This window comes from Macaca nemestrina, chromosome 7 (assembly GCF_043159975.1).
Source record: "Macaca nemestrina isolate mMacNem1 chromosome 7, mMacNem.hap1, whole genome shotgun sequence".
NCBI lineage: Eukaryota > Metazoa > Chordata > Mammalia > Primates > Cercopithecidae > Macaca > Macaca nemestrina.
In genome coordinates, this window is record NC_092131.1 from 129,437,179 (window position 1) to 129,462,515 (window position 25,337).

The window sequence follows — 25,337 nt, forward strand, 5'->3', positions numbered from 1 at the left end:
CAAAAATTAGCTGGACATGATGGCGCATGCTTGTAATCCCAGCTACCTGAGAGACTGAGGCAGGAGAATCGCTTGAACCCGAGAGGTAGAGGTTGCAGTGGTTGGAGATCACGCCACTGCACTCCAGCCTGGGTGAAAGAGTGAGACGCCGTCTCAAAAAAAAAAAAAAGAGAGAATGTGTGTAACTCTATGAGCTCCTGGGAAAAATGTAGAAGATGAGCTGCTCCAAGACTCAAAAAATAAAGAGTGACTTAAATCTACCTTACAGGCTACCGTAGATCAATGCTCAGGCTGTTTCCAGGGATACAAATGTTTAGGGGAATTGGCTTCATTGGCAGAACTAACTTTATTTATTTGTTTTTGAGAAAGGGTCTCAAATTTTTTTTTTTTTTTTTTTTTTTTTTTTTTTTGTAGAGCTGGGGTTTCATCGTGTTGCCCAGGCTGGTCTTGAACTCCTGGGCTCAAGCAATCTGCCCACCTTGGCCTCCCAGAGTGGTAGGATTACAGGCATGAGTTACCACACCTGGCCAGCAGAGCTAACTTTAGTTAGGAGAAGGTCATAGGAGAGAGATGTTCAAAGCCTTACCTCTGGGCTGGGTGCAGTGGCTCACACCTGTAATCTTAGCACTCTGGGAGGCCAAGGCGGGTAGATTGCCTGAGCTCAGGAGTTCGAGACTGGCGTGACCAACACGGTGAAACCCCATCTCTACTGAAAATACAAAAAATTAGCCAGGCATGATGGCGCAAACCTGTAGTCCCAACTACTCAGGAGGCTGCAGTGGGAGGGTCACCTGAGCCTGGGGAGATCAAGGATACATGAACTGTGATTGCACCACTGCCGTCCAGCCTGGACAACAGAGACCCTGTCCCAAAAATAAATAATAAAATGAATGAAGGAAGGAAGGAGGCTGAGGCACGAGAAGCCCTTGAACCTGGGAGGTGGAGGTTACAGTGAGCTGAGATTGCGTCACTGCACTCCAGTTTGGGTGACAGAGCAAGACTATGTCTCAAAAAAAAAAAAAAAAAAAAAGCCTTACCTAGGAGGTTCCTAACTCTCTTGAGTTTTAATGTGCAGTCTTATCTGACAGTTCCCGATCCAGTTCCTGTGTCTGCCTTTTCCTTTGCTCCTGTGGCGGAACCAAAGGAGGCAACACATCTGCCAGCCTTGGCCTCTGAGATTATGAGTTAAGAGACTACTAAGTTCCCAGGAGGTCTCACAGTTGGGATTAACATCAGTCAGACAACACAAATGGCAAGAGGAAGTGTTACTCTTCAGGCTTTTGGAAGATTCCAGGGTACCACAGTAGCTGCAGCCCTCCTCTTAATGTGGCCAGAATTTATTTCAAAAAGAGGAAAGACCACTTCTATCATCCATCTTTGGATGTGTTCTGGGAAGAGTAGAAGTGTGCGGGGCCTTCCCTCCATGCCATCCCTCCCTGATGGGAAGGTTTGATAGACCCCATAGACACTTAATTGAGAGCTGAGGCAGGTCAAGCCTGTAAGGGTATGTGGAGCGGCCTGAGAGCCTGCCCAACATTGCAAGTTTGAGGCTGAAACGGGAGAGACTGTGATGGGTTCACAGTGTGCACTTTAACCTACAGGATGTCATGGCGTACAATAAATTGAACGTGTTCCACTGGCATCTGGTAGATGATCCTTCCTTCCCATATGAGAGCTTCACTTTTCCAGAGCTCATGAGAAAGGTATGTCCCCATTTCACTCAGACCAAGTTTATGGGTCAGTGTCTGAATCTGGCTGTGGCCCTCCTGGCAAGAACAGGGTCTCTCATCCTAACCAGTCGGTTTTAGACCAATATAGGGGAAGGACACTGGATTTGGAGTCAGAAGACTTGAGTTCAAGTCCAAAACTTTGCCAATAATTTTCCTTGTGACCTTCAGGAGAGAATCTCTTCTGGCCTTATTCCCTTTCTATTTATTTATATTCTGTTAAATGGACATAATATTAATACCTACCATGATTATCTCACTGGCATTATGATACTCAGATAAAATAGATATGATAACTTCTAGGAAATTATGATCAAGTTTTTTGAAGATAGTCCCTGATACCAAAAGGCTATGGGCAGGTTTTCTGATGTCTGGGGAGTCTTGTGGGCATTTTGAGTATCTTCTACTCTGCTAGCTTTCAGGAAATGTGAACCTGAAGGGTGTCTTGTGCCTTTCAGGGGTCCTACAACCCTGTCACCCACATTTACACAGCACAGGATGTGAAGGAGGTCATTGAATACGCACGGCTCCGGGGTATCCGTGTGCTTGCAGAGTTTGACACTCCTGGCCACACTTTGTCTTGGGGACCAGGTAAGAATGATGTCTGCGGCCAGAGGGACTCTGCTCATTATGCTCAGAGTGAAGCTGCAGGGCAATGGCTCATGGAAGTGGCATATTCCAGCCTTGGTCCTTGGAAGAATGTTTTCCATCGACTTCTTCCACCTGGGAATTTAGATAGGAAGAACTCACTTTGGGCAGTGGAAGCCACTTCTTACTATTAAAATATGTACTGTTAGACTATGTAAGGGCACATTTTTCTCAGATGCCATTGCAGGTAGTTTTGCCTCGAGTGGATGCTGAGGAATCTGACCACCAGGGTAGAATCTGAAAGAAAGAAGCCCAAGGGCAGCCTGCAGAGGTCAGAGTCAGTTACTACCCCTGCTCCCTTTCTTCTGTATACCCTCCGCCCTCCAGTGTGAGTCCCCAACGCAGGTTAAATGACGGTTGAAAAGGGCTGCTGGCCTGATAGAAAACTGAAGATACTGGCCAGGCGTGGTAGCTCACGCCTGTAATCCTATCACTTTGGGAGGCCAAGGCGAGTGGATCACCTGAGGTGAGGAGTTCAAAACCAGCCTGGCCAACATGGTGAAACTCCATCTCTACTAAAATTACAAAAATTAGCCAGTTGTGGGGGCAGGCGCCTGTAATCCCAGCTACTCAGGAGGCTGAGGCAGGAGAATCGCTTGAACCCAGGAGGCAGAGGTTGTGGTGAGCCAAGATCGTGCCACTGCACTTCAGCCTGGGTGACAGAGCAAGACTCTGTCTCAAAAACAAACAAACAACAACAACAAAACCCTGAAGACATCTTGTGACCTCAGCAGCAGGAAGTAGTCTCTGGGCCAAGGGAGATACTCCTTAGGAAATGTAAAAAGATTCTGGGTGATGGTTGACCCCACCTGCAGGAGGAGATAGAGAAGAAAGATTTTGCCAGTTTGGCTGGATTAGACTCTCCCTCAGCCTAAAGGCCTGTGAGGAGAGCAGCCTTGGGAGCAAGGGTGGTGCCTGCTAGAAGCAGTGTATCAAGGCAAGAGTGTGTGCACTGACAGTTGTCTGGCTGAAACTCAGCCTCTGCCTGTCTATGATTGTGGATATATTTGTATCTTTTTACTGCGACTAAATGGTGGTGACTACCAGTGTCTGTGAGTGCCTGAGTGTGCCTACCTAAATGTGTGTGATGTTTATGAATACACTTGTCTTACTTTGTGTGACTTGTGTCCTTACGTGTAGGACTGTGCTTGGAGGTTTATGTATTTGTGACACTCGTATGGGGTTTTCTGTTGGCTTAGGTATCCCTGGATTACTGACTCCTTGCTACTCTGGGTCTGAGCCCTCTGGCACCTTTGGACCAGTGAATCCCAGTCTCAACAATACCTATGAGTTCATGAGCACATTCTTCTTGGAGATCAGCTCTGTCTTCCCAGATTTTTATCTTCATCTTGGAGGAGATGAGGTTGATTTCACCTGCTGGTATGAGCCCTTTGATCTTCCCTTTGTGGCCTGATCAGTTGCTTACTCAGAATAGAGGTTAGCCCCCGAGGGGCCACTTAGCTCAGCTGCTGCTCTCAGTGGTCTATATGGACTCACATTGCTCAGGTCTTAGGCCTTCCTCTGCCCATCTACGTAGAGATCCTACCTGATTTGGGCAAGGCGTTCACTGTGAACCTCTTCCTTCCTACTCTCATATCCTTGAGGTATTGATAGAAAAACCAGCCCTGGACACAGAATTGTGTTAGAAAAGTTCAGGATAGAGAAAAATAATCCCTGTTTATGAAGGCTTAAAATTGTCTAGTTGAAGAGTCAAGACACAGAATTCAAGACTAATAGATGACAGTGTCTAATTAGTATTCAGTTGTAAAGTCCAAACCCTTGGTTCTGGTGAGCTCAAAAGAGGCTGAGGGGCTTCTTTGAGAAGGGGGCGCCAGAGCTGAATCTGGGGAAATGATTTGGCTTTTTGGAGATGTGAGCAAGGGAGAATATTCCAGAAGGAGAACAATGTGAGCAAAATGTGGACGTTGTAACGCAAGGGATCTGCAGCAGGTAATAGACAGCAAGACTTGTCATCCAATTGGAAGAGCAGATGAGAAAGCCGGAATCCAGTGTGCTGGAGCTCTTAAGTTAAGACCTTGGATCCTCATGTTGCAGTCCGGAGAGGATTAACATGTTTTCTCTTTGGGAGTTTGAACTTAAAACTCTTCAGGTCCAGACTCAGCCTTTCTCAGCCTGTGTCAACAGCTCACCTGCTTCACATAACTTTGCTTGGCCACACTTTCTACATGTAGGGCTTCTGAGATCCTTGCTTATTTGATTTTTCAGGTGAAAAAAGGAAGTTATAGGGGGCCAGGTGACTAATCCCCAGGCATTAGGCTTTCAGGATGTTGAAATATTAATCTTCATTTTCTCTTGGGATTCAGGAAGTCCAACCCAGATATCCAAGACTTTATGAGGAAGAAAGGCTTCGGTGAGGACTTCAAGCAGTTGGAGTCCTTCTACATCCAGACGTGAGAAGGGAAGGAGGGCGGGTGGGGTCCCTTGGGGGTCCTCCTGTGGGGTCCTCCCTTTCCATACCGGAGTCAGGCCCTGCTTGGCCACTGTCTGGCCCCTGCAGGGTTCCCTTGTCCTTTTTCCCATCCTTTCAGGTTTGGAGTGGTCAGTTTCCCACCCTGGGGAAAGACACTGCTTAATGAGGAATAGGCCCCTGGCCAGGCTCAACCCCTAGAGCACTGGCACAAACAGTCTAGAGCCCGTCTGAGCTAAGCAGACACTTACGAGACACTCCTCTCCTCTCCAGGCTGCTGGACATCGTCTCTTCTTATGGCAAGGGCTATGTGGTGTGGCAGGAGGTGTTTGATAATAAAGTAAAGGTGAGCCAGGGCAGAGAAGAGAAGAAGCCACCAGCGGTGCCTCCCTCTGGTCTCCCCAGCTCCTCCCTGCCTCTACAGAGACTGAGCCTCCTGGTTTGGATTGGGCTTTAATGGTCAGAGCACTCTCCTTTTCTCTCTAGAAAGGCCACAGAGTGCTGGGTGCAGTGGCTCACGCCTGTAATCCAAGCACTTTGGTAGGCCAAGGGAGGTGGATTGCTTGAGCCTAGGAGTTCAAGACCAGCCTGGCCGACATAACGAAACCCTCGTCTCTACAAAAAATACAAAAATCAGGAGGCTGAGGTGGGGGTACTGCCTGAGCCCAGGAGGCACAGGTTGCTGTGAGCCCAGATGTGCCACTGCACTCCACTCCTGGGCAACAGAGTGAGACCCTGTCTCAAAAAAACCAAAGGCCGCTGTGGTATGAGCCCTGGGTTTATGTGTCAGAGTTTCTATCTTCCCTCACTACAAACCTGATTAAGAACTATTTCTGGGCCGGGTGCGGTGGCTCACGCCTATAATCCCACCACTTTGGGAGGCCGAGGTGGGCGGATCACGAGGTCAGGAGATCGAGACCATCCTGGCTAACATGGTGAAACCCCGTCTCTACTAAAAAAAATACAAAAAATTAGCCGGGCGTGGTGGCGGGCGCCTGTAGTCCCGGCTACTCGGGAGGCTGAGGCAGGAGAATGGCGTGAACCCAGGAGGCAGAGCTTGCAGTGAGCGGAGATCGTGCCATTGCACTCCAGCTTGGGTGACAGAGCAAGACTCCATCCCAAAAAAAAAAACCTATTTCTGCTGCTAGGTTAGTTGGATAGGCTGGATTTTTCTTCCTAAATCATAGATTAGGGTCTTCTGGGTCTGTGGGACCAAGGCTACCTTCTCCTTTATCGTTGATCAGTAAGATCCCACTCCTGTCACATGCAAGGACTCTTCAGGAGCCTTGTCCCATTCCCAGAATCATCTGGAGACTTTTGGACATGGCAGCTCCGGGGTCCCCTTGCTTGCCGCCCTCAGCTCACAGCTGGTATTACTGTGTGGACAGGGAGGTTGCAGAAGGACAGAGAGGGGAGCTGCAGGGAGGCCTTTTGGGGCCCTGGGTTCCTTGGCCTCTGTCCTGAGGTGTGAGCTCAATGGTCAGGAGTCACAGAGACATACTTTGCTGCTGGGGAACAGAGGGAGCACACACCTGTTGTCCCACGTTGCCTGTGTATGAATAAGGCCCAGGAATCTCCTCAGCTTTGTGTCCTTACTGCCATTTGACCTTTTATAACAGATTCGACCAGACACAATCATACAGGTGTGGCGAGAAGAGATTCCAGTGAACTATATGAAGGAGCTGGAACTGGTCACCAAGGCCGGCTTCCGGGCCCTTCTCTCCGCCCCCTGGTACCTGAACCGTATATCCTACGGCCCTGACTGGAAGGATTTCTACATAGTGGAACCCCTGGCATTTGAAGGTGAAAGCAGAGAGCTCTCCTTGCTGACCAGAGGAGGCTGGGCTGGGGCACAGGATGGGAGGCAGGAAGGTCTGGGCCAGACATTTCCGATTAGTAAATGAAACAACTTAGCTGGGGTGAGGGCCACATTGTGAAGGTGGTTGAGAGGGACCCTAGAGTTACCCACCATCACCAGACTGTTGTTGCTTGTTTTCCCTCAGGTACCCCTGAGCAGAAGGCTCTCGTGATTGGTGGAGAGGCTTGTATGTGGGGAGAATATGTGGACAACACAAACCTGGTCCCCAGGCTCTGGTAAGGGTTTTCGGGGGAAGGTGGAGGGTTGGACCTGAGAGCAGGGGTTCTCCCTTACAGACCCAATCCCATCTAGCCACCTCTGGACTAGTACCCTCCTTTCAGGCCTGAGAGAGAGCAGGCTGTACAACGAGCCTTCTGAAGATTTGTGTGCAATATTCACTCTCCACATGACTTCTATCTATATCGCTCCAGCCACCCATTAGGTGTGTGGGATAGGGATTGTTAACCTCACTTCCCAGAGAGATAATGAGGCCTGGAGAACATCAGTGACTTGCTCAGGATCCAGCACAAGCATCCATGATTCCTGTAATAAGGCTTCCCTCTGCTCTTTTCACTGCAGCCTTACCAAGTGTGGTTGGTTGTGCAGAGTTTACATTTTAAGGACATCTGCTGCTGTCACTGTCATTGTGGTTAATGATGCCTTTAAGGTTTATTCTTATTCCCGTATCTTTGAGAGAGGAAGAGAGTGGGATTGCTACCGACATTTTAATGAAGGTGTAGCTGAGCCCTAGAACTTTCTGGGAGCCATCTAACCTGACTGTAGCTCATAACAAGGTATTGATCACTTCCTTTGGCCTGAGCTAGTCCAGGGCACTTAGACAAGAGGTAGCAGCCTATGGATGTCCAGCACCTTTGCAGGGAATACAGAGCCCAATCTGGCACATGCCCCCTTTCCTCCAGGCCCAGAGCAGGGGCTGTTGCCGAAAGGCTGTGGAGCAACAAGTTGACATCTGACCTGACATTTGCCTATGAACGTTTGTCACACTTCCGCTGTGAGTTGCTGAGGTAAGCAAGCTGTGGGGCCTTCGCAAGGCAGGATAGGGCAGATCCAGGGCTGGGGAACCCCTTAGAGAGAGGAAGAGAATGATAACAATAGCTAACACTTACAGAGGCTTATAGTCGGCCCTCATCCATGGATTCCACCAACTGCGATAAAAAGTATTCAGGAAAAAAAATACAACAACAAAAAAATACAAATAAAAAATACTGTATAACAACTATTTACATAGCATTTATATGTATTAGGCATATGTAATCCAAGATCATTTCAAGTATATGGGAAGTTGTACATTGGATATATGCAAATACTATGTCATTTTTATATAAGGGACTTGAGCATCCTTGGATTTTGGTATCCACGGGGGTCCTGAAACATCCCCTGTGGATACTGAGGGACAACTGTATTTTGTGGCAAACACTGTGCTAAGTTTGTTACACATGTTGTCTCATTTAGTCTTCACCACAACCCCATAAGATAGGTGCATTTTTGTCCCCAGTTTAGAGATAGACACTGAAGCACAGAAGTTCAGTACCTTGCCCAAAGTCACTAAGAAGCAGGATTTGAACCAGGCTGACTTACAGGATCTCATGACACCTTTGCCTCTGTCAGGGATGTGCCTGTGTAAGATAGTCATTTCCCTGATTCCTTCGTTGGCTAGGTCTTGAGAACTTGGGGGACATAGCCTAATGCAGAGCAGAGTCCTGGGCTGAGAGTCAAGCATGGTAACATCTAAGCCTTAACTATGTCATTCACTGGGTGACTTCCAGCTGGTTCTCTAAGCATGTTGCTTACTTGGATAATAAGGGAAGCATACCTAGATGTCCCCTAAGGAGATTGGTCAGGTTATAGTCTGAGACCCAAGGACAGGATTTCACGTCCATATTCGTGGACAGGACAGCACCTAAGTCCCCCAATGCTACCACATTTACAGTGTTTTAGAATCAGGAACAGAGTGCTAAGTAGGCCAGGAGCATTGGCTGCCTTTCAGACATCTACCTATTTTCCAAAGGGATTGAGTTATTTGGGGTTAGGGTACGAGATAGGCAGGATAGAAATAGATGTTGCCAACATTTCTGGATCTCCAAGACCTGTATCAAAATCACATGAGGCACCTGTTCAGCTTGCAGATTCTTGCCCATACTTTGCCCCACCCCAAGTGAGAATCTGTGGAATTGAGATCCCCAGGTACACCTGGTGTACAGTGACAGTTTGAGAGTCACCGAAATGGGGAAGGAGAGACTGTTGACGGGTGTGAAAAGTGTTGCTGGGGCCCCTTCTTAGGGGCTTATCTTGCCATTTCTTCATGTCCTCCTGCAGGCGAGGTGTCCAGGCCCAACCCCTCCATGTAGGCTACTGTGAGCAGGAGTTTGAACAGACCTGAGCCCCAGGCACCGCGGAGGGTGCTGGCTGTAGGAGAATGGTAGTGGAGCCAGGCTTCCACTGCATCCCGGCCGGGGGACGGAGCCCCTTGCCTGCGTGCCCCTGTGCTTGGAGAGAAAGGGGCTGGTGCTGGCGCTCACATCCAATAAAGAGTAATGTGGCATTTTTCTATAATAAACATGGATTACCTGTGTTTAAAAAAAAAAAAAAAAGTGTGAATGGCCTTAGGGTAAGGGCACAGCCAGTCTGGAGTCAGTATCTGCCCCTGAGGTCTTTTAAGTTGAGGGCTGGGAATAAAACCTCTAGCCTTTGTGCTACTCTCCTTAGCCTATGAGCTATGTCACTCCCCTCCCACTCCTGAACATATTCCAGACACCTGCCCTAATCCTCAGCCTGCTCACTTTATTTCTGCATTATATCTCCAAGGCGTTGGTATATGGAAAAATGTAGGGGCTTGGAGGCGTTCTGGACAGTGGGGAGGGCTCCAGACCCAACCTGGTCATAGAATAGCCTCTCCCCCATGCATACTTATCCACATCCCTCCCCTAGAGCTATTCTCCTTTGGGTTTCTTGCTGCTTCAATTTCATACAACCATTATTTAAATATTATTAAACACATATTGTTCTCTAGGTCAGTGAGGTTTTTTTTTTTTATGTTTTTGTTTTTCAGACAGAGTCTCACTCTGTCACTTAGGCTGACAGTGCAGTGGCACAGTCTTGGCTCACTGCAGCCTCTGCCTCCTGGGTTCAAGTGATTCTCATCCATCAGCCTCCTGAGTAACTGGAATTACAGGCACGCACCACCCCGTCCATCTAATTTATGTATTTTTAGTAGAGATGGGGGTTTCACTATATTGGTCAGGCTGGTCTTGAACTCATGACCTCAGATGATTGCTTGCCTTGGCCTCCCAAAGTGCTGGGATTAGAGGCGTGAGCCACTGCACTCGGGCCTGTGGTAAATTGTTGAATTTGAAGGACTCAAGAGGCCCTGGTCAATGCCAAAATAATGCAGATGACTTCCATCGCCCTCCTCCCAACCATTTTCAGCCCAAAGCATATTCACAGGGAATGGATGGTGGCGTGGAGGGTGTGGAGGTGGGCTGTGGCTCTGAAGAGGGTCTTTGCAGGTGTGATTTTCTCTAGAAGGAAATGTCTCGTAGTGAACCCAGACTGCCCCCTGGCGGTTTCAAGTGCAGAAGTGACACTGTAGGCCAGAGGTGGGAGCAGTAATGCATCGCAGCCATTTTAGGTGAGGATTTCCTTGACTGTTATTTGTTAAGTTCTTTGGCTGGGCCCTGGCCTAGCGGTACAATGGACAGGTTTCAGGCATTTTTTTCAGAAAGCTTCCAGTGTAGTGGATACAGAAACTTGGGGAAGGCAGGGCTGAGAAGGATCTGAGTAAAACTCGTCCTTCAACACCATCCTTCAGCCCCTGGGTCATGTTCCTTCGAGGTCCTGGTGGGAGGTAGACCAGCCTAGCCTTGTGCTGTTCCTGTAAGGATAGGGTGGGCATTTTCTACCAACAGAATTCTTGGAATTTTCACACAGCCCAGCCTAGCCAAGTCCAGGGCTATAGCCCAGATATACATAAGTTAAGGTCCCAGCACTGGCACCCACCACAGGAGCCCCCTTACCTCTATTAACCAGAAGCTTGTAGGAGGGGTGGTCCCCAGACAAGGACCCTGCAGAGGTGCAACCCTGCTTCCATCCTGGTCATAACTTTCACGTTACTATTGCTTGGGATAATGTTAAATAAAAATAGCAGACACTGAGTTTTAAGTCTCAAGTGGATGAAGGCAGAGATTGTGATACACTTGAGTTAAAGCAGTAAGGTTCTGTCATTTTCTATTCCTGTTGTAAACATTTTCTTTAATGTTATTATTTTTACCACTAAATTAACATGGCCTGGTCACGACCTTCATTGGTAGAGTGCTGTTCCTCACCTCCACCGTTGCTCCTTTGGTCCATTGATCATGAGAGCATTTACCTGAAGGTCATCAGACCTCGGATGCCAACAGGTCAGAGGCAGTGGCCTGCAGTTACCACCCAGACTGTTCCAATGCACAGAATCGCTATTTCCCCAACTCATCTCCCTTCACCTGGGCTGCAAATTGAGAGTCCCACCCCTGAGCGGAACACAGGCGGCCTTGTGTGCTGTGCACCGCCAGGGGGCGAGGAAGTTCCCAGACTGACTTCCTGGCTCCAGTCATCCTAGGAAAAGAGTTCTCCGGTCGCTCCCCACCCCCACCCCTTCCCTTTCCAGGAGTCTATTAAGGAGGCAAAGCAGGCCTAACGGGTATCAAAGCAAAGGAGTGAATGGAGACTGGGAGAATTTTCAACCTCCCCTCTCGGTAGGAGCTGAGGCTGCATGCCAGGTACTGTTCCTTCTAGGAATCCGTTAAGTTATGTCACTGGTGTTTTCAGGTGCGTCTCAAAGGATTACCGTAGGGATAGGATATCAGGATGTGGGAGCACAGGTGCCATCACAGCACTAGTGATGGAGAGTCATTGCCCCTAGACTTCTGGGACTGTGAGGAAAGCTGAAAAATACTGGGAAAGGGTGAAAGAAAGGATGTAGGTGGAATTTATTTAGTATTAATGTAGGTACACATGCCTTATGGCAACTTTCCTAGCACTCTAACATCTAGATTTGTATAGTTTTTGTCAATATCTTTTGTAAGCTTAATACAGGGCATGACAAGTATGTGTCACATACTTTTTTTCCACGAAGAAAAAAACGTAAGTAGGAATTGGGTGCTTTGTTTATCAAAATTATTCTGTATTTCCTTTATAAATAAATAAACTTTGAAATAAAGGTTGAAAATTAGTATCTTTTCTAGCCCAGCCACCATTGTTTTTAAAAATCCTCTTTGAAGCAGGGGTGTGTGTGTGTGTGTGTGGGTGTGTGTCTATGTTTTTCAACAAAATTTTTAAAAATCGCAATGTCAGGGCCAGGTGCAGTGGCTCATGCCTCTAATTCCAGCACTTTGGGAGGCCAATGTGGGAGGATTGCCTGAGCTCAGGAGTTGAAGACCATCCTGGGCAACATGGTGAGACCTCATTTCTACTAAAAATTAAAAAGATTAGCTGAGAATGGTGGTATGTGGTTATAGTCCCAGCTACTCAGGAGGCTGAGAAAGAAGGATCACTTCAGCCTGGAAGATTGAGGCTGCAATGAGTTATGATCGCACCACTGCACGCCAGCCTTGGCAACAGGGTGAGACAATGTTTCAAAAAAAAGAAAAAATTGTAAATGTCCAGGAACCTTGCTTTTTTTCACAGTAATTACTGTACTCTAACCACACCCATGTTTAGTCTAAACTACCCCAGTAAATACTCCTATTTTTTGCTGATTTCAAACGTTTCAAACAACAGAAAAGTCTGGAAACTAGTAAACAGTGTAACCACCCAGCTTTGTTGCATCTCAATAGTCATATTTGCTTCAGATTCGTTTTTTTAAAACAAAGATGAAACATTAAATTATTAATATCGCCCTTCCCTATGCTATTCCCTTCTCCAAAAACAACTATTTTCCAGAATTTCTTTTTAATCTCATTTCCTCTGGAGAATCTGATACTTAACTGTGATTTTTTTCATCATTGTTAATAAATTCTTTATGGCTCACTCTTTATAGCAAATTAGAAAGAGATGTTTTGGAAGCCACTCAAAAAAAGGAGTGTGTGTGGGAAAGGAGGAAGAGCAGCTGGCAGGCAGACACGGGTAGGAAGGGGTGCCATGCTCACTGGTGAGCTGCAGTGTGTGAGTGAGAGCGTGTGGCTGGGTGTCTGGATGATCTATTATGAAAGAGGATATTTGAACATAGGAACTCAGAGAACTGCTGGTGTTTATCTAGACTCACATGAGTCAGAAATCTGAATGAAGATAGATGTGGAGATCCAGCTAGGAGAACAAAAGTGCTTCGTCATTTTTATGTGCTTGCTGTGTCAGGCACTTCTTTTTTTTTTCTTTTTTTTTGTTTTTTGTTTTTTGAGACAGAGTCTTGCTCTTGTCACCCAGGCTGGAGTGCAGTGGCACAATCTGGGCTCACTGCAACCTCCACCTCCCTAGTTCAAGCAATTCTCCTGCCTCAGCGTCCCAAGTAGCTGGGACCACAGGCGTGTGCCACCACACCTGACTAATTTTTGTATTTTTAGTGGAGACGGGGTTTTACCATATTAGCCAGGCTGATCTCAAACTCCTGACCTCAGGTGATCTGCCCACCTCGGCCTCCCAAAGTGCTGGGATTACAGGCATGAGCCACCACGCCCAACCTGTCAGGCACTATTATAAGCACTTCACTGGATGTTAATATATTTAATCCTCGTCCCAACCAATGCAGTGTCAATATTATCCTCATTTGACAGATAAGGAAACAAACATAGGAAAGTTAAGTGACATCGTATGGTTACACAGCTACGCTGAGTCCCGATTTGCACTGGGGAGTTGCAGGGGGTGATTCGTAGCTCATCTACCTAACTCTAGCCCCTACTGCCGTCAACCACTGTCCTGGGTTGCCCCACGTCAGACATCTTCCTCCTCTTGGACACCAAATACAGACATACAGATAAAGCTGGCAACTCAGCTATTTCTGGGCTCAAATCCATTTCTTCTCCTATGTTTAAACTAAATTGAAACCTCTCGGTCCTGCTTTTATTAGTGAAGTTGCGTGAAACAATTGCCAAGTTTGTCTATTTCACCACTTTCCATTCAGGCCTCATGATCCTGCAGTTGGGCTGTAATCCTCATAAGGGCCACTTCCACTAAGGCCAACAATAACCTACATGTTGCCAAATCAAGGGACATTTCTCAATAATAAGGAAAACAATTACTTGACCTTTTCTCAGATTTTACCCCTCCCTCTTTGAAATTCTTTCTTCACAGGCTTTTGTGACACCATTCTTTCCTGAGTTTCTCAATGTCTATCACTGACTCCTTCAGTAAACTCCCAGCCCATAACCAAGGTTTTGTCTCCTATTTTTTTTTTCTTCTTCTTCTTTGAGACAGAGTCTCACTGTCTGGCTCTATTGCCCAGGCCGGAGTGCAGTGGTACAATTTCGGCTCACTACAACCTCCGCCTCCCAGGCTCAAGCGATTCTCCTGCCTCAGCCTCCCGAGTAACTGGAACTACAGGTGTGCACCACCACACTAGGCTAATTTTTTTGTGTTTTTGTAGAGACAGGGTTTCGCCACGTTGGCCAGGCTGGTGTCGAACTCCTGAACTCAGGTGATCAGCTCACCTCAGCCTCCCAAAGTGCTGGGATTACAGGCGTGAGCCACTGCACCTGGCCTTTCCTCTTATGCTTTCTTCTTAGTTATCTCATTTACAGTTAGACAGTCTTAGTGTACAGTCTTACACCTGGACAGCCATAGGTAGGTAAGTAGGTAGGTAGATAGATTAGATAGAATAGATAGATAGATAGATAGATAGATAGATAGATAGATAGATAGATAGACAGACAGACAGACAGACAGACAGACATATACATAATATATGTATGTGTATTTACTCTGGGCTCCAAGCTGAGGTAGCCAATGTCTTCATATCATCTGAATGTCCATTACATACTTAAAGCTCATGTCCCAGGCAGAATTCATCTCTTCATAGCTCCCCACTCTATTCCTCCTGTACAACTATTCTGCTGGTCATTAGAGCCAACGTCTGGGAATCATCTTTAACTCCTTACTTCCTATCATAATTGTCACCACGACATCCCTACTCTGTATAAATAACTCTTAGATTCATGTATTCCTCTCTCTCTACACTGCCACCATCTTTATTTAGGATCCTAATGAATGCATCTGCCTCAGTTCTTCCAGTCGTCTTTTTAAACTGCAAGTCAGTTTGTGTGTTTCCTGCTTTGCCCCATTGTCCAATTCACTCAGAAGTATACGCCAGTCTTCCTCTTCAAGATGATGCCTTTGACCACTCAATAATCATTTTCTGACACTCCACCTATATTAGTTACAAGGAAATAGCTCAAACTGGATTATGCAAAAAAAGATCTAACATTGTGTCATGTTATACATCTCCACATACACATTCAAAATTCTGACTTATGTCAGCCTAGATAAACATCAACAGAAGTACATAATTATATGACCCTAGGGATAAATCTATTAAAAGACATAAGGACTTTGCGGAGAAAATTACTAAATTTTGGAAAGACACAGAAGATAGAGATGTAGAGATAGAACATGTTCATGAAAGAGAAAACTCAATATTCATAAGGATTTTAAATTTATCTGCGGGTTCAATGTGGTTCCTATTAAAATGCAATTTTCTTTTTATTTTGGAACTTGAAGCTGATTTTAAAGTAAGTGCAAATCTTTTTTGGAGTAGGGGAAACTTGAAGCTGCTTTTAAAGTAAGTGCAAGAATACCTAAGAATAATGAAAAAGTCAATTTTTAAGAAGAGAAAAATAAGCTGGGTGCAGTGACTCACGCCTGTAATCCCAGCACTTTAGAAGGCCGAGGCGGGTGGATCACTTGAGGCCAGGAGTTCGAGACCAACCTGGCCAAGATGGCGAAACCCTTTCTCTACTAAAAATACAAAAATTAGCCAGTCACGGTGGCACATGCCTGTGATCCCAGCTATTCAGGAGGCTGAGGCAGGAGAATTGCTTGAACCCGGGAGGCAGAGGTTGCAGTGAGTCGAGATTGCACCACTGCACTCTGGCTTGGGAGACAGAGCAAGACTCTGTCTCAAAATAATAATAATAATAATAATGAGAGAAAAATGTACAACATGGAATAGAGTTGATATCCAGCCAGTATACACTTTGAGTGATCTCATTTACACTCGGATGTATCTTCAGCTACCCTTATATGAAGTCACAGACTCATGCCTGTATTTCCAGCACTCTGGGAGGCCAGGGCAGTAGGATCACTACAGCCTGAGTTCAGGACTGCAGTGATCTATGATTGCAGCATTGCACTGGAGCCTGGCCAACAGAGTGAGACCCTATCTCTTAAAAATTAAAAAATAGGCCGGGCGCGGTGGCTCAAGCCTGTAATCCCAGCACTTTGGGAGGCCGAGACGGGCGGATCACAAGGTCAGGAGATCGAGACCATCCTGGCTAACACGGTGAAACCCCGTCTCTACTAAAAAATACAAAAAAAACTAGCCAGGCGAGGTGGCGGGTGCCTGTAGTCCCAGCTACTCGGGAGGCTGAGGCAGGAGAATGGTCTAAACCCGGGAGGCAGAGCTTGCAGTGAGCTGAGATCCGGCCACTGCACCCCAGCCTGGGTGACAGAGCAAGACTCTGTCTCAAAAAAAAAAAAAAAAAAAAAAAAAAAAATTAAAAAATAAGTCATTATAAAAGTGTAATTATCAGAACAGTTGGTGTTGGTGCAGAAATAGACAAAAAGCCCCATAAAACAGAATGCGGAATCCAAAAAGAGGCTTATCCATATACAGAAACCTGAAAATGTGCAGGGGTTATGTAACAAATTGGGAGACTTCAGATTCTTGTAGGAACATGGTAGAAACCTGGTTTTTAACCTTCCAACTTCTGTAAAAACCATAAAGAGCAACAAGGTACATTTAAAAACAAAAAGGCCCAAACTAGTGAAACAAGAAGAAAGAGCCTAAAGACTCCAAACTACCTGAATTTAATGCTAATAACTTGTTCAGGAAAATTCATTTTATTCAAATTTTCTTACATTTATTCAAATATGAGTAAAAATACTACAGATATACATACAAGAAAAAGATAAAAATCATTTCAAAAATTAAGGCTGGCCGGGTGCAGTGGCTCACGCCTGTAAACCCAGCACTTTGGGAGGCCAAGGTGGGTGGATCACCTGAGGTCAGGAGTTTGAGACTAGCCTGGCCAACATAGTGAAACCCCAGCTCTACTAAATATACAAAAATTAGGTGGGCATGGTGATGCACGCCTATAATCCCAGCTACTCAGGAGGCTGAGGCAAGAGAATCACTTGAACTCGGGAGGCGGAGGTTGCAGTGAGCCGAGATGCACCACTGCACTCCAGCCTGGGCAACAGAGTGAGACTCTGTCTCAGAAAATAAAATAAAAAGTATAGGCCGGACACGGTGGCTCACGCCTGTAATCCCAGCACTTTGGGAGGCCAAGGCAGGCGGATCACGAGGTCAGGAGATCGAGACCATCCTGGCTAACAAGGTGAAAACCTGTCTCCACTAAAAATACAAAAATTAGCCGGGCATGGTGGCGGGCGCCGGTAGTTCCAGCTACTCGGGAAGCTGAAGCAGGAGAATGGCGTGAACCCAGGAGGTGAAGCTTGCAGTGAGCTGAGATTGCACCACTGCACTCTAGCCTAGGCAACAGAGCTAGACTCTGTCTCAAAAAAAAAAGAAAAAAAAATACACACACACACACACACACACACGTATATATATGAAGGCTACTTTCTCATAGTGGTAGACTAGATAATTTGGAACAATCTTACCACTGGAGACAATTAGAAAAGCTTGAAGGCATTGGAATGGTAAAATATTATGAAACATTACTTGGATGAGATGTAAGAGAGACTAAAACCCTGAACAGTAAACCTCGCATTTCTGGGTCCAACTGCCAATTCCAAATAAGGCTGATAAAATGCTCTGAAGCACTTTTGACAACCTCACAGGGTTGGGGATTAAAAGTTGTAGTCCATTCCTTGTAATTCCAGGAGGTAAGAAAAAATAATTAAATAAAATGAAAAAGTTTTAATCCAGGGCCCACAAAAAGGACCCTGGAAAACTCTCCACTTTTTGGATTGAGACCTCAAAAGACCAAACTCTACAAGATAAACTGAAAACAGACCATTCATTGCAGAAACTGCTTAGATTTGAATCATCTCAATCACTAAAATTAGTTTATCTCAGATTGCTAGAGCCCCTAGATGCCTTCCAGAAACAAATGTATATCCGTTCTGTAGAAGGCAAATGTACCCCTAGACCTCCAATTATTTCTAAAAATATTTTTCAAACACAATGCCTATCATATAATCAGAAATAACCAGGCACATGAAGGGAATATTAAGGGAGTAATAACAATCAAGAATTTTACAAAATTAATGACAGCCAACAAACCACAGATCCAAGAGTCTCAGATAGCACCAAGCAGGATAAATGCCAAGTAATAATCTACATCTATACATTATTATATTCAAACTGCAGAAAATCAAAGACAAAATATTGAGAGGAGTCAGAGAAAAATAACCCCTGCCTATAGGGGAACAAGGATAAGGATTACATTGGCCTTCTCTTCAGAAAACATGCAAGCAAGAAGAGAGTGAAGTGAAATATGTAAGAAAGAAAAAAAGGGGGGATAAACCCAGCAGCCTAGAATTCTGTATCTGGCAAAAGTATCCATCAGAAGTGAAGAAGAAATAGATTTTCTCAAAGAAGACTTGAGAAAATTTATCACCAGTAGATCTGCCTTGCAAAAAAATTAAAGAAGTTATTTAAAGAGAGAGAAAATGATCTAGGGGCTATATGAAAAAACTTGGGGCTATAGGAAGAAAGGAGGAGCATTAGAGAAGGAGTAAATGAAGATAAAACATTTTATTTTTCTTAATCTGAAGTGATCTAAGAAATAGCAGTTTGTTTGAAATAATAATACCAGCAATGTATTCAGTGATTACCTTATGAATAAGTGAAATACATGATAGCAATGTTATAAAGAATGAGGCTGGGCACGGTGGCTTATGCCTATAATCCCAGCACTTTGGGAGGCTGACGTGGGTGGATCACAAGGTCAGGAGTTTGAAACCAGCCTGGCCAACATGGTGAAACCCTATCTCTACTAAAAATACAAAAATTAGCTGGGCATGGGGGCATGCACCTGTAATCCCAGCTACTCGGGAGGCTGAGGCAGGAGAATCACTTGAACCCAGGAGGCAGAGGTTGCAGTGGGCCGAGATCACACCATTGCACTCCAGCCTGGGTGACCTTGTCAAAAAAAAAAAAAAAAAAAGAAAAAAAAGAATGGGAGAGAGGAATTCATAATCTCAATGCTTTGGAAGAACAAGATGGGGAGGATTGCTTGAGGCCAAGAGTTCAAGACCAGCCTGGACAACATAGCAAGACCCATATTCTCTATAGAAAATAAAAATTAGCCCAGCTACTCAGGAGGCTGAGGCAGGAGGATTGTTTGAGCCTGGGAGGTAAGGCTGCAGTGAACTATGATTGCACCAGTGCACTTTAGCCTGGGTGACAGAGAAAGACCCTGTCTCAAAAGAAAGAAAGAGAGAGAGGGATGAGAGAGAGAAGAAAAGTAAGAAAGAAGAATGAAAGAAAGAAGAATGAAAGAGAGAAAGAAAAAAGAAAAGAGGACTTGGATTACTTATAAATGTATATTGTGAAATTTAGGGCAGCAACTAAAAATTTTTTTTAAGGAGAAGGATTGAGTGCAGTGGCTCACACCTGTAATCCCAGCACTTTGGGAAGCCAAGACAGGAGAATCACTTGAATCCAGGAGTTTGAGAGCAACCAGGGCAACATAGTGAGACCCCGTCTCTACAAAAAAAAGAAATTTAAAAATTAGCCAGGCATGGTGGTGCAGACTTGTAGTCCCAACTACTTAAGAGACAAAGTGGGGAGAATCAATTGAGCCTGGGAGGTTGAGGCTATGGTGAGCCATGATTATGCCAGTGTACTCCAGCCTGAGGGACAGAATGAGACCCTGTGCCCCAAAAAAGTATAACTGCTATATTAAGAGAAAAGAGAAAATGGAATTATATTAAATGATCAGTTAAAACCAAAGAAGACAAAAAAAGAAAGAGAAATGAAAGAAATAGCAAGGGCAACTTTATCAATGGTCTAAACACATGAACTTTTTAAAAGGGCCAGGCACAGTGGCTTGTGCCTGTAATTCCAGCACTTTGGGAGGCCGAGGTGGGCAGACTGCTTGAGCCCAGGAGTTCAAGATCAGCCTGGGCAACATGGCAAAACCCCATCTCTATAAAAAGTACAAAAAGCCAGTGTGGTGGCACATGCTTGTAGTCCCAGCTACTCCAGAGGCTGAGGCAGAGGCAGGAAGATCACCAGACCCCAGGAGGTCGAGGCTGCAGTGAGTTGTGATTGCGCCACTGAACTGCAGCCTAGGCGACAGACCCTGACTCTAATAATAATAATAATAATAATAATAGTAATTTAAAAACAAGACCCAACTTCTGTTGTCTATAAGAAATCAACTTTAAATATGGACACAGATGGGTTAAAAGTAAAGGAATGGAGAAAGACGCATCATGCTAACACTAATCAAAAGAAGGCTGGAGGCTGAGCATGGTAGCCCATCTCTTTGGGAGGTCAAGGCAGGAGGATCACTTAAGGCCAGGAGTTTGAGACTAGCCTGGGCAATATAGTGAGACCCCCATCTCTAGAAAGAAAACAGAAAGCTGTATTAGTTTCAGATGGAGTCAGCTTCAGAGCAAGGAAAATTATCAAGGATAAAGAGGGCCAGGTGCGATGGTTCATGCCTGTAACCCCCGCACTTTAGGAGGCCAAGGCAGGAGGATCACTTGAGACCAGCCTGGGCAACATGGTAAAATGCCATCTCTACAAAAAATACAAAAGTTAGCCAGGCGTGGTGGTATGTGCCTGTAGTCCCAGCCACTCGGAAGGGTGAGGCGAGAGGATCACTTGAACCTGAGAGTTAAAGGCTGCAGTGAGCCATGATTGCAACAACAGTGCACTTCAGCCTTGGTGACAGAGCAAGACCCTGTCTCAAAAAAAAAAAAAAAAAAAAAAAAATAGAGAGGGCTATTACACAATGATAAAGAGATCAGTTCTTCAAGAAGACGTAATCCTTTATGTGTATGCCCTAGTATCAAAATACATAGGAGAGAAAAAAAACTGATAGAACTGCAAAAAGAAATACACAAATCTGCTCTTACAGTTAGAGTCTTTGACAGCCCTGTATTAGGAGTTAACAGATCCAGGAGAAAGACTGGTAGTGACATAGTTGAAGTGAACAGCAACGTGAGTCAACCGGGTTTAAATATTCATTTCAGGTTCACATGGAATATTCACCAAGATAGACCACATTTTTGGGCATAAAACACTCCTTAACATATTTAAAGAGCTTGAAATCATACAGTGTATGCCCCCAAATCACAAAAAATAATTAAGCAGAATTCAATAACAGAAATATAGCTTGAAAATACCCAAATATTTGAAGATTAACCAATACACTTTTTTTTTTTTTTTTTTTTTTTTTTTTTTTTTTAGTAGAGACAGGGTTTCACCATATTGGCCAGGCTGGTCTTGAACTCCTGACCTTGTGATCCGCCCGCCTTGGCCTCCCAAAGTGCTGGGATTACAGGTGTGAGGAGCCATTACGCCCGGGCATTTTTCTTCTTCTTCTTTTTATTTTTTTTATTTATTTTTTTGGAGATGGAGTCTCACGCTGTCGCACAGGCTGGAGTGCAGTGGTGCGATCTCGGCTCACTGCAACCTCCACCTCCCACGTTCAAGCGATTCTCCTGCCTCAGCTTCCAGAGTAGCTTATTAACCAATACACTTCTGAATAAGGCATAGGCCAAAGAAAAGACTCAAAACTAGCCTGGGCAACATAGTGATACCCCATTTCTAAAAAATAAATAAATAATAATAATAAATTAGCTGGGTGTGGCACATGCTTGTGGTCCCAGCTACTCGGGAAGCTGAGGTGGGAGGATCACTTGAGCCCAGGCAGTCAAGGCTGCAGTGAGCTACTGTGATGGTTAATATCGAGTGTCAACTTGATTGGATTGAAGGATGCAAAGTATTGTTCCTCTCTCTGTCTGTGAAGATGTTGCCAAAGGAGATTAACAAGTCAGACCCATCCTCATTCCAGTGGTCACAATCTAATCAGCTGCCAGCGCAGCTGGAATAAAGCAGGCAGAAGAAAGTGGAAGGACAGACTGGCTGAGTCTTCTGGTCTTCATCTTTCTTCTGTGCTGGATGCTTCCTGCCTTCAAACATTGGACTCCAAGTTCTTCAGCTTTTGGACTCTTGGACTTTAGTGGTTTGTGAGGGACTCTATGGCCATCGGCCACAGACTGAAGGCTGCACTGTCAGCTTCCCTCTTTTGAGGTTTTGGGACTCAGACTGGCTCCTTGCTCCTCAGGTTGCAGACGACCTATTGTAGGACTTCATCTTGCGATCGTGTGAGTCAATACTCCTTAATAAACTCCCTTTCATATATACATCTGTCCTATTAGTCCTGGCCCTCTAGAGAACTCTAACTAATACAGCGATGATCATGCCACTGCACTCTAGCCTGGGTGACAGAGTGAGACCCCACCTCAAAAAAGAAAAAAGAAAAGAAAAAGACTCGAGAAATTTTGAAAATATTTTAAACTAAATGAAAACGATACAACTTATTAAAATTTGTGGGATGTAGTAAAAGCAATGCTCCAAGAGAAACCTGTAGCATTGAATGTATATATTCCAAAGGGAGAAATACTCTTTATTTTCTGTTTTCAATTTCATTGATTTCTGTTCTAATTTCTAAAGTTCTGGAGATATTGGAGTGGTCTGAACTTTATAAGATCTTGGGGCTAACAAATCATCACTTCCTACCAAGACAAAGCCCAAATAGAGGAGAAACTGCTGGCGGTAGAATCCAAATAGAACTTGGCAGAGACAATAAGGGAAGAAAAAAAAGAGAAGGTCCAGATAGAAGTAGGTGGAGTAGTAGAGGATGCCTGTCTCAGGAGTCAAAGATTATATTTGTATCACCCATTTTAAGAAAGGTAAAGAAAACTCTAAAGCTTTGAAGCTAGAAAAGCTATTCTTGGCTGGGCGTGGTGGCTCATGCCTGAAATCCCAGCACATTGGGAGGCCAAAGCGGGCAGATCACTTAAGGTCAGGAGTTCGAGACCAGCCTGGTCAACATGGTCAAAAAAGAAAAATTAGCTGAGTGTGGTGGCGGGCGCCTGTAATCCCAGCTACTACTCAACAGGCCGAGGCAGGAGAACCACTTGAACCTAGGAGATGGAGGTTACAGTGAGCCAAGATCGCGGGCGCCTGTAATCCCAGCTACTCAACAGGCTGAGGCAGGAGAACCACTTGAACCTAGGAGATGGAGGTTACAGTGAGTCGAGATCGCGCCACTGCACTCCAGCCTGGGTGACAGAGCGAGACTCCATCACAAAAAGAAAAGAAAAGAAAAGAAAAAGACTATTCTTCCTATTGCTCTTTCTAAACAGAACAACTCATTGCACTTAAAAATGACCAATTAGGTCAGGCGCGGTGGCTCACCCCTGTAATCCCAGCACTTCGGGAGGCCAAGGCAGGTGGATCACCTGAGGTCAGGAGTTCAAGACCAGCTTTTCCAACATGGCAAAATCCCATCTCCACTAAGAATACAAAATTAGCCAGGTGTATAGTAGCGTGTGCCTGTAATCCCAGCTACTTGGGGAGCTGAGGCAGGAGAATCGCTTGAACCTGGGAGGCGGAGGTTGCAGTGAGCCGAGGTCATGCCACTACACTCCAGAGCAAAACTCTATCTCAAAAAAAAAAAAAAAAAAGCAATTAAAACTACTCAATTGAAGTCCATACATAAAAAAGGAGGATAGGGAATAATACCATAATGTCCCTATTGACAATGAAAACATGACAGAAAGATTTACCCTTAAAACAAAAGAAAACCATTAAGAAAAGAAAAGGGACTATGAAAAATAAATACAAGAATTAGAAAAATTTGGCCGGGCATGGTGGCTCAAGCCTGTAATCCCAGCACTTTGGGAGGCCAAGACGGGTGGATCACGAGGTCAGGAGATCGAGACCATCTTGGCTGACACGGTGAAACCCCGTCTCTACTAAAAAATACAAAAAACTAGCCGGGCGAGGTGGCGGGCACCTGTAGTCCCAGCTACTAGGGAGGCTGAGGCAGGAGAATGGCGTGAACCCGGGAGGTGGAGCTTGCAGTGAGCTGAGATCCGGCCACTGCACTCCAGCCTGGGCAACAGAGCGAGAATCCGTCTCAAAAAAAAAAAAAAAAAAAGAATTAGAAAAATTCAAAAATGTGATGATTGGAAAAAATAAGATGTTTAAAAGTGAGGTTATAGAACTCAGGAGGGAATTAGAATAAATGAAAAGTTATTTCAGAAATAAAGTCTATTCTAGAAGTTTCACAACTCTAGAAAAAATCCAAAAATGACAATGGATAATACCTTCAGACAAACAGAAGATTAAATGGGGGTGATCTGCCCTCTTTGGCCTCCCAAAGTGTTGGGATTACAAGTGTGAGCCACCGCACCCGGCCATGGAGGATTTAAAAAAAAAAAAAATTGAAGAAAGAGATTAAAAAGGATTTGGGAGAAAGTGATTAAAAAAAAAACAACAACAAAACAAAACAAGATAGGCAGAAGATCTAACATATGTATGATAGGATTTCCTGAAGAGGAAAGGGAAAGCAACAGAACAGAACATATACTAAAACTATACTTTCATACTTTTTTTTTTTTGAGAGGGAGTCTTGTAGTCTTGTTCTGCCTCCAGGCTGGAGGGCAGTGGCGTAATCTTGGCTCACTACAACCTCTGCCTCCTGAATTCAAGCGATTCTCCTACCTCAGCCTCCCAAGTAGCTGGGATTACAGGCGCCCACCACCACACCCGGCTAATTTTTGTATTTTTAGTGGAGACGGCGTTTCACCATATTGGCCAAGCTGGTCTTGAACTCCTGACCTCAAGTGATCCACCCGCCATGGCCTCCCAAAGAGCTGGGATTACAGGCAAAAGCCACCGTGCCCGGCCTAACAGTTTTGTTTTGTTTTTTTCCTGAAAAAAAAAGGCTTCAAACTACGGGTTGAATAGAAACACATGTACCTGGGGAGAACAAACCCAGAATGGCCAACACCTGAAGAGATGACAACATGTTCAGTGCCAGTGCTGGGGCCATGTTATGCAAATGAACCGAAGATGACCTCTGTATATTGGCCCTATGTTGTTTACTTCTTCAGAGCAGGCTGAGACCCATTAGCTCAAAAGCCCATTGGCACCAAACTCAAATTTTTACATATCCAACTATTTTAAATTTAGCCCAACTAGAATGGCCTTCAGCATTGTTGTGATTTAGGCTGAGATAGCTAGACCTTTATAATCCTGTATTCATCAGTCATTGAATTTGGACTGCCCTGGGAAGGGGCATGACCTTGAGGCAAACTCTGAAGGGGACAGCACTCCCCTAAACTATAACAACACATTGTTCACTGAAGGGTTGGGGGAAGGGAGGTCCTGACCATCACATCACAATGGCAGCACATCACACCACACGGGAGAGAGAAAATAACTGAGGAAACAATGTCTGACAATCCTCTAGAATTG

The 25,337-nt window shown here is 45.1% G+C and overlaps 1 protein-coding gene across 1 annotated transcript in view; it reads left to right on the plus strand.

Annotated features, from left to right (window-relative positions):
* LOC105487378 (hexosaminidase subunit alpha) overlaps positions 1-11,893 on the plus strand; it is a 36,138-nt gene extending 24,245 nt beyond the window's left edge. The window contains exons 6-14 of the mRNA XM_011750829.3: positions 1,602-1,703; positions 2,186-2,318; positions 3,575-3,755; positions 4,700-4,786; positions 5,077-5,149; positions 6,423-6,606; positions 6,807-6,897; positions 7,582-7,686; positions 8,999-11,893. Of these exons, the coding sequence (XP_011749131.1) occupies positions 1,602-1,703; positions 2,186-2,318; positions 3,575-3,755; positions 4,700-4,786; positions 5,077-5,149; positions 6,423-6,606; positions 6,807-6,897; positions 7,582-7,686; positions 8,999-9,062 (1,020 nt within the window). The 3' untranslated portion in view covers positions 9,063-11,893. The remainder of the gene's footprint in view (positions 1-1,601; positions 1,704-2,185; positions 2,319-3,574; positions 3,756-4,699; positions 4,787-5,076; positions 5,150-6,422; positions 6,607-6,806; positions 6,898-7,581; positions 7,687-8,998) is intronic.
* The last annotated feature ends 13,444 nt before the right edge of the window (positions 11,894-25,337 follow it).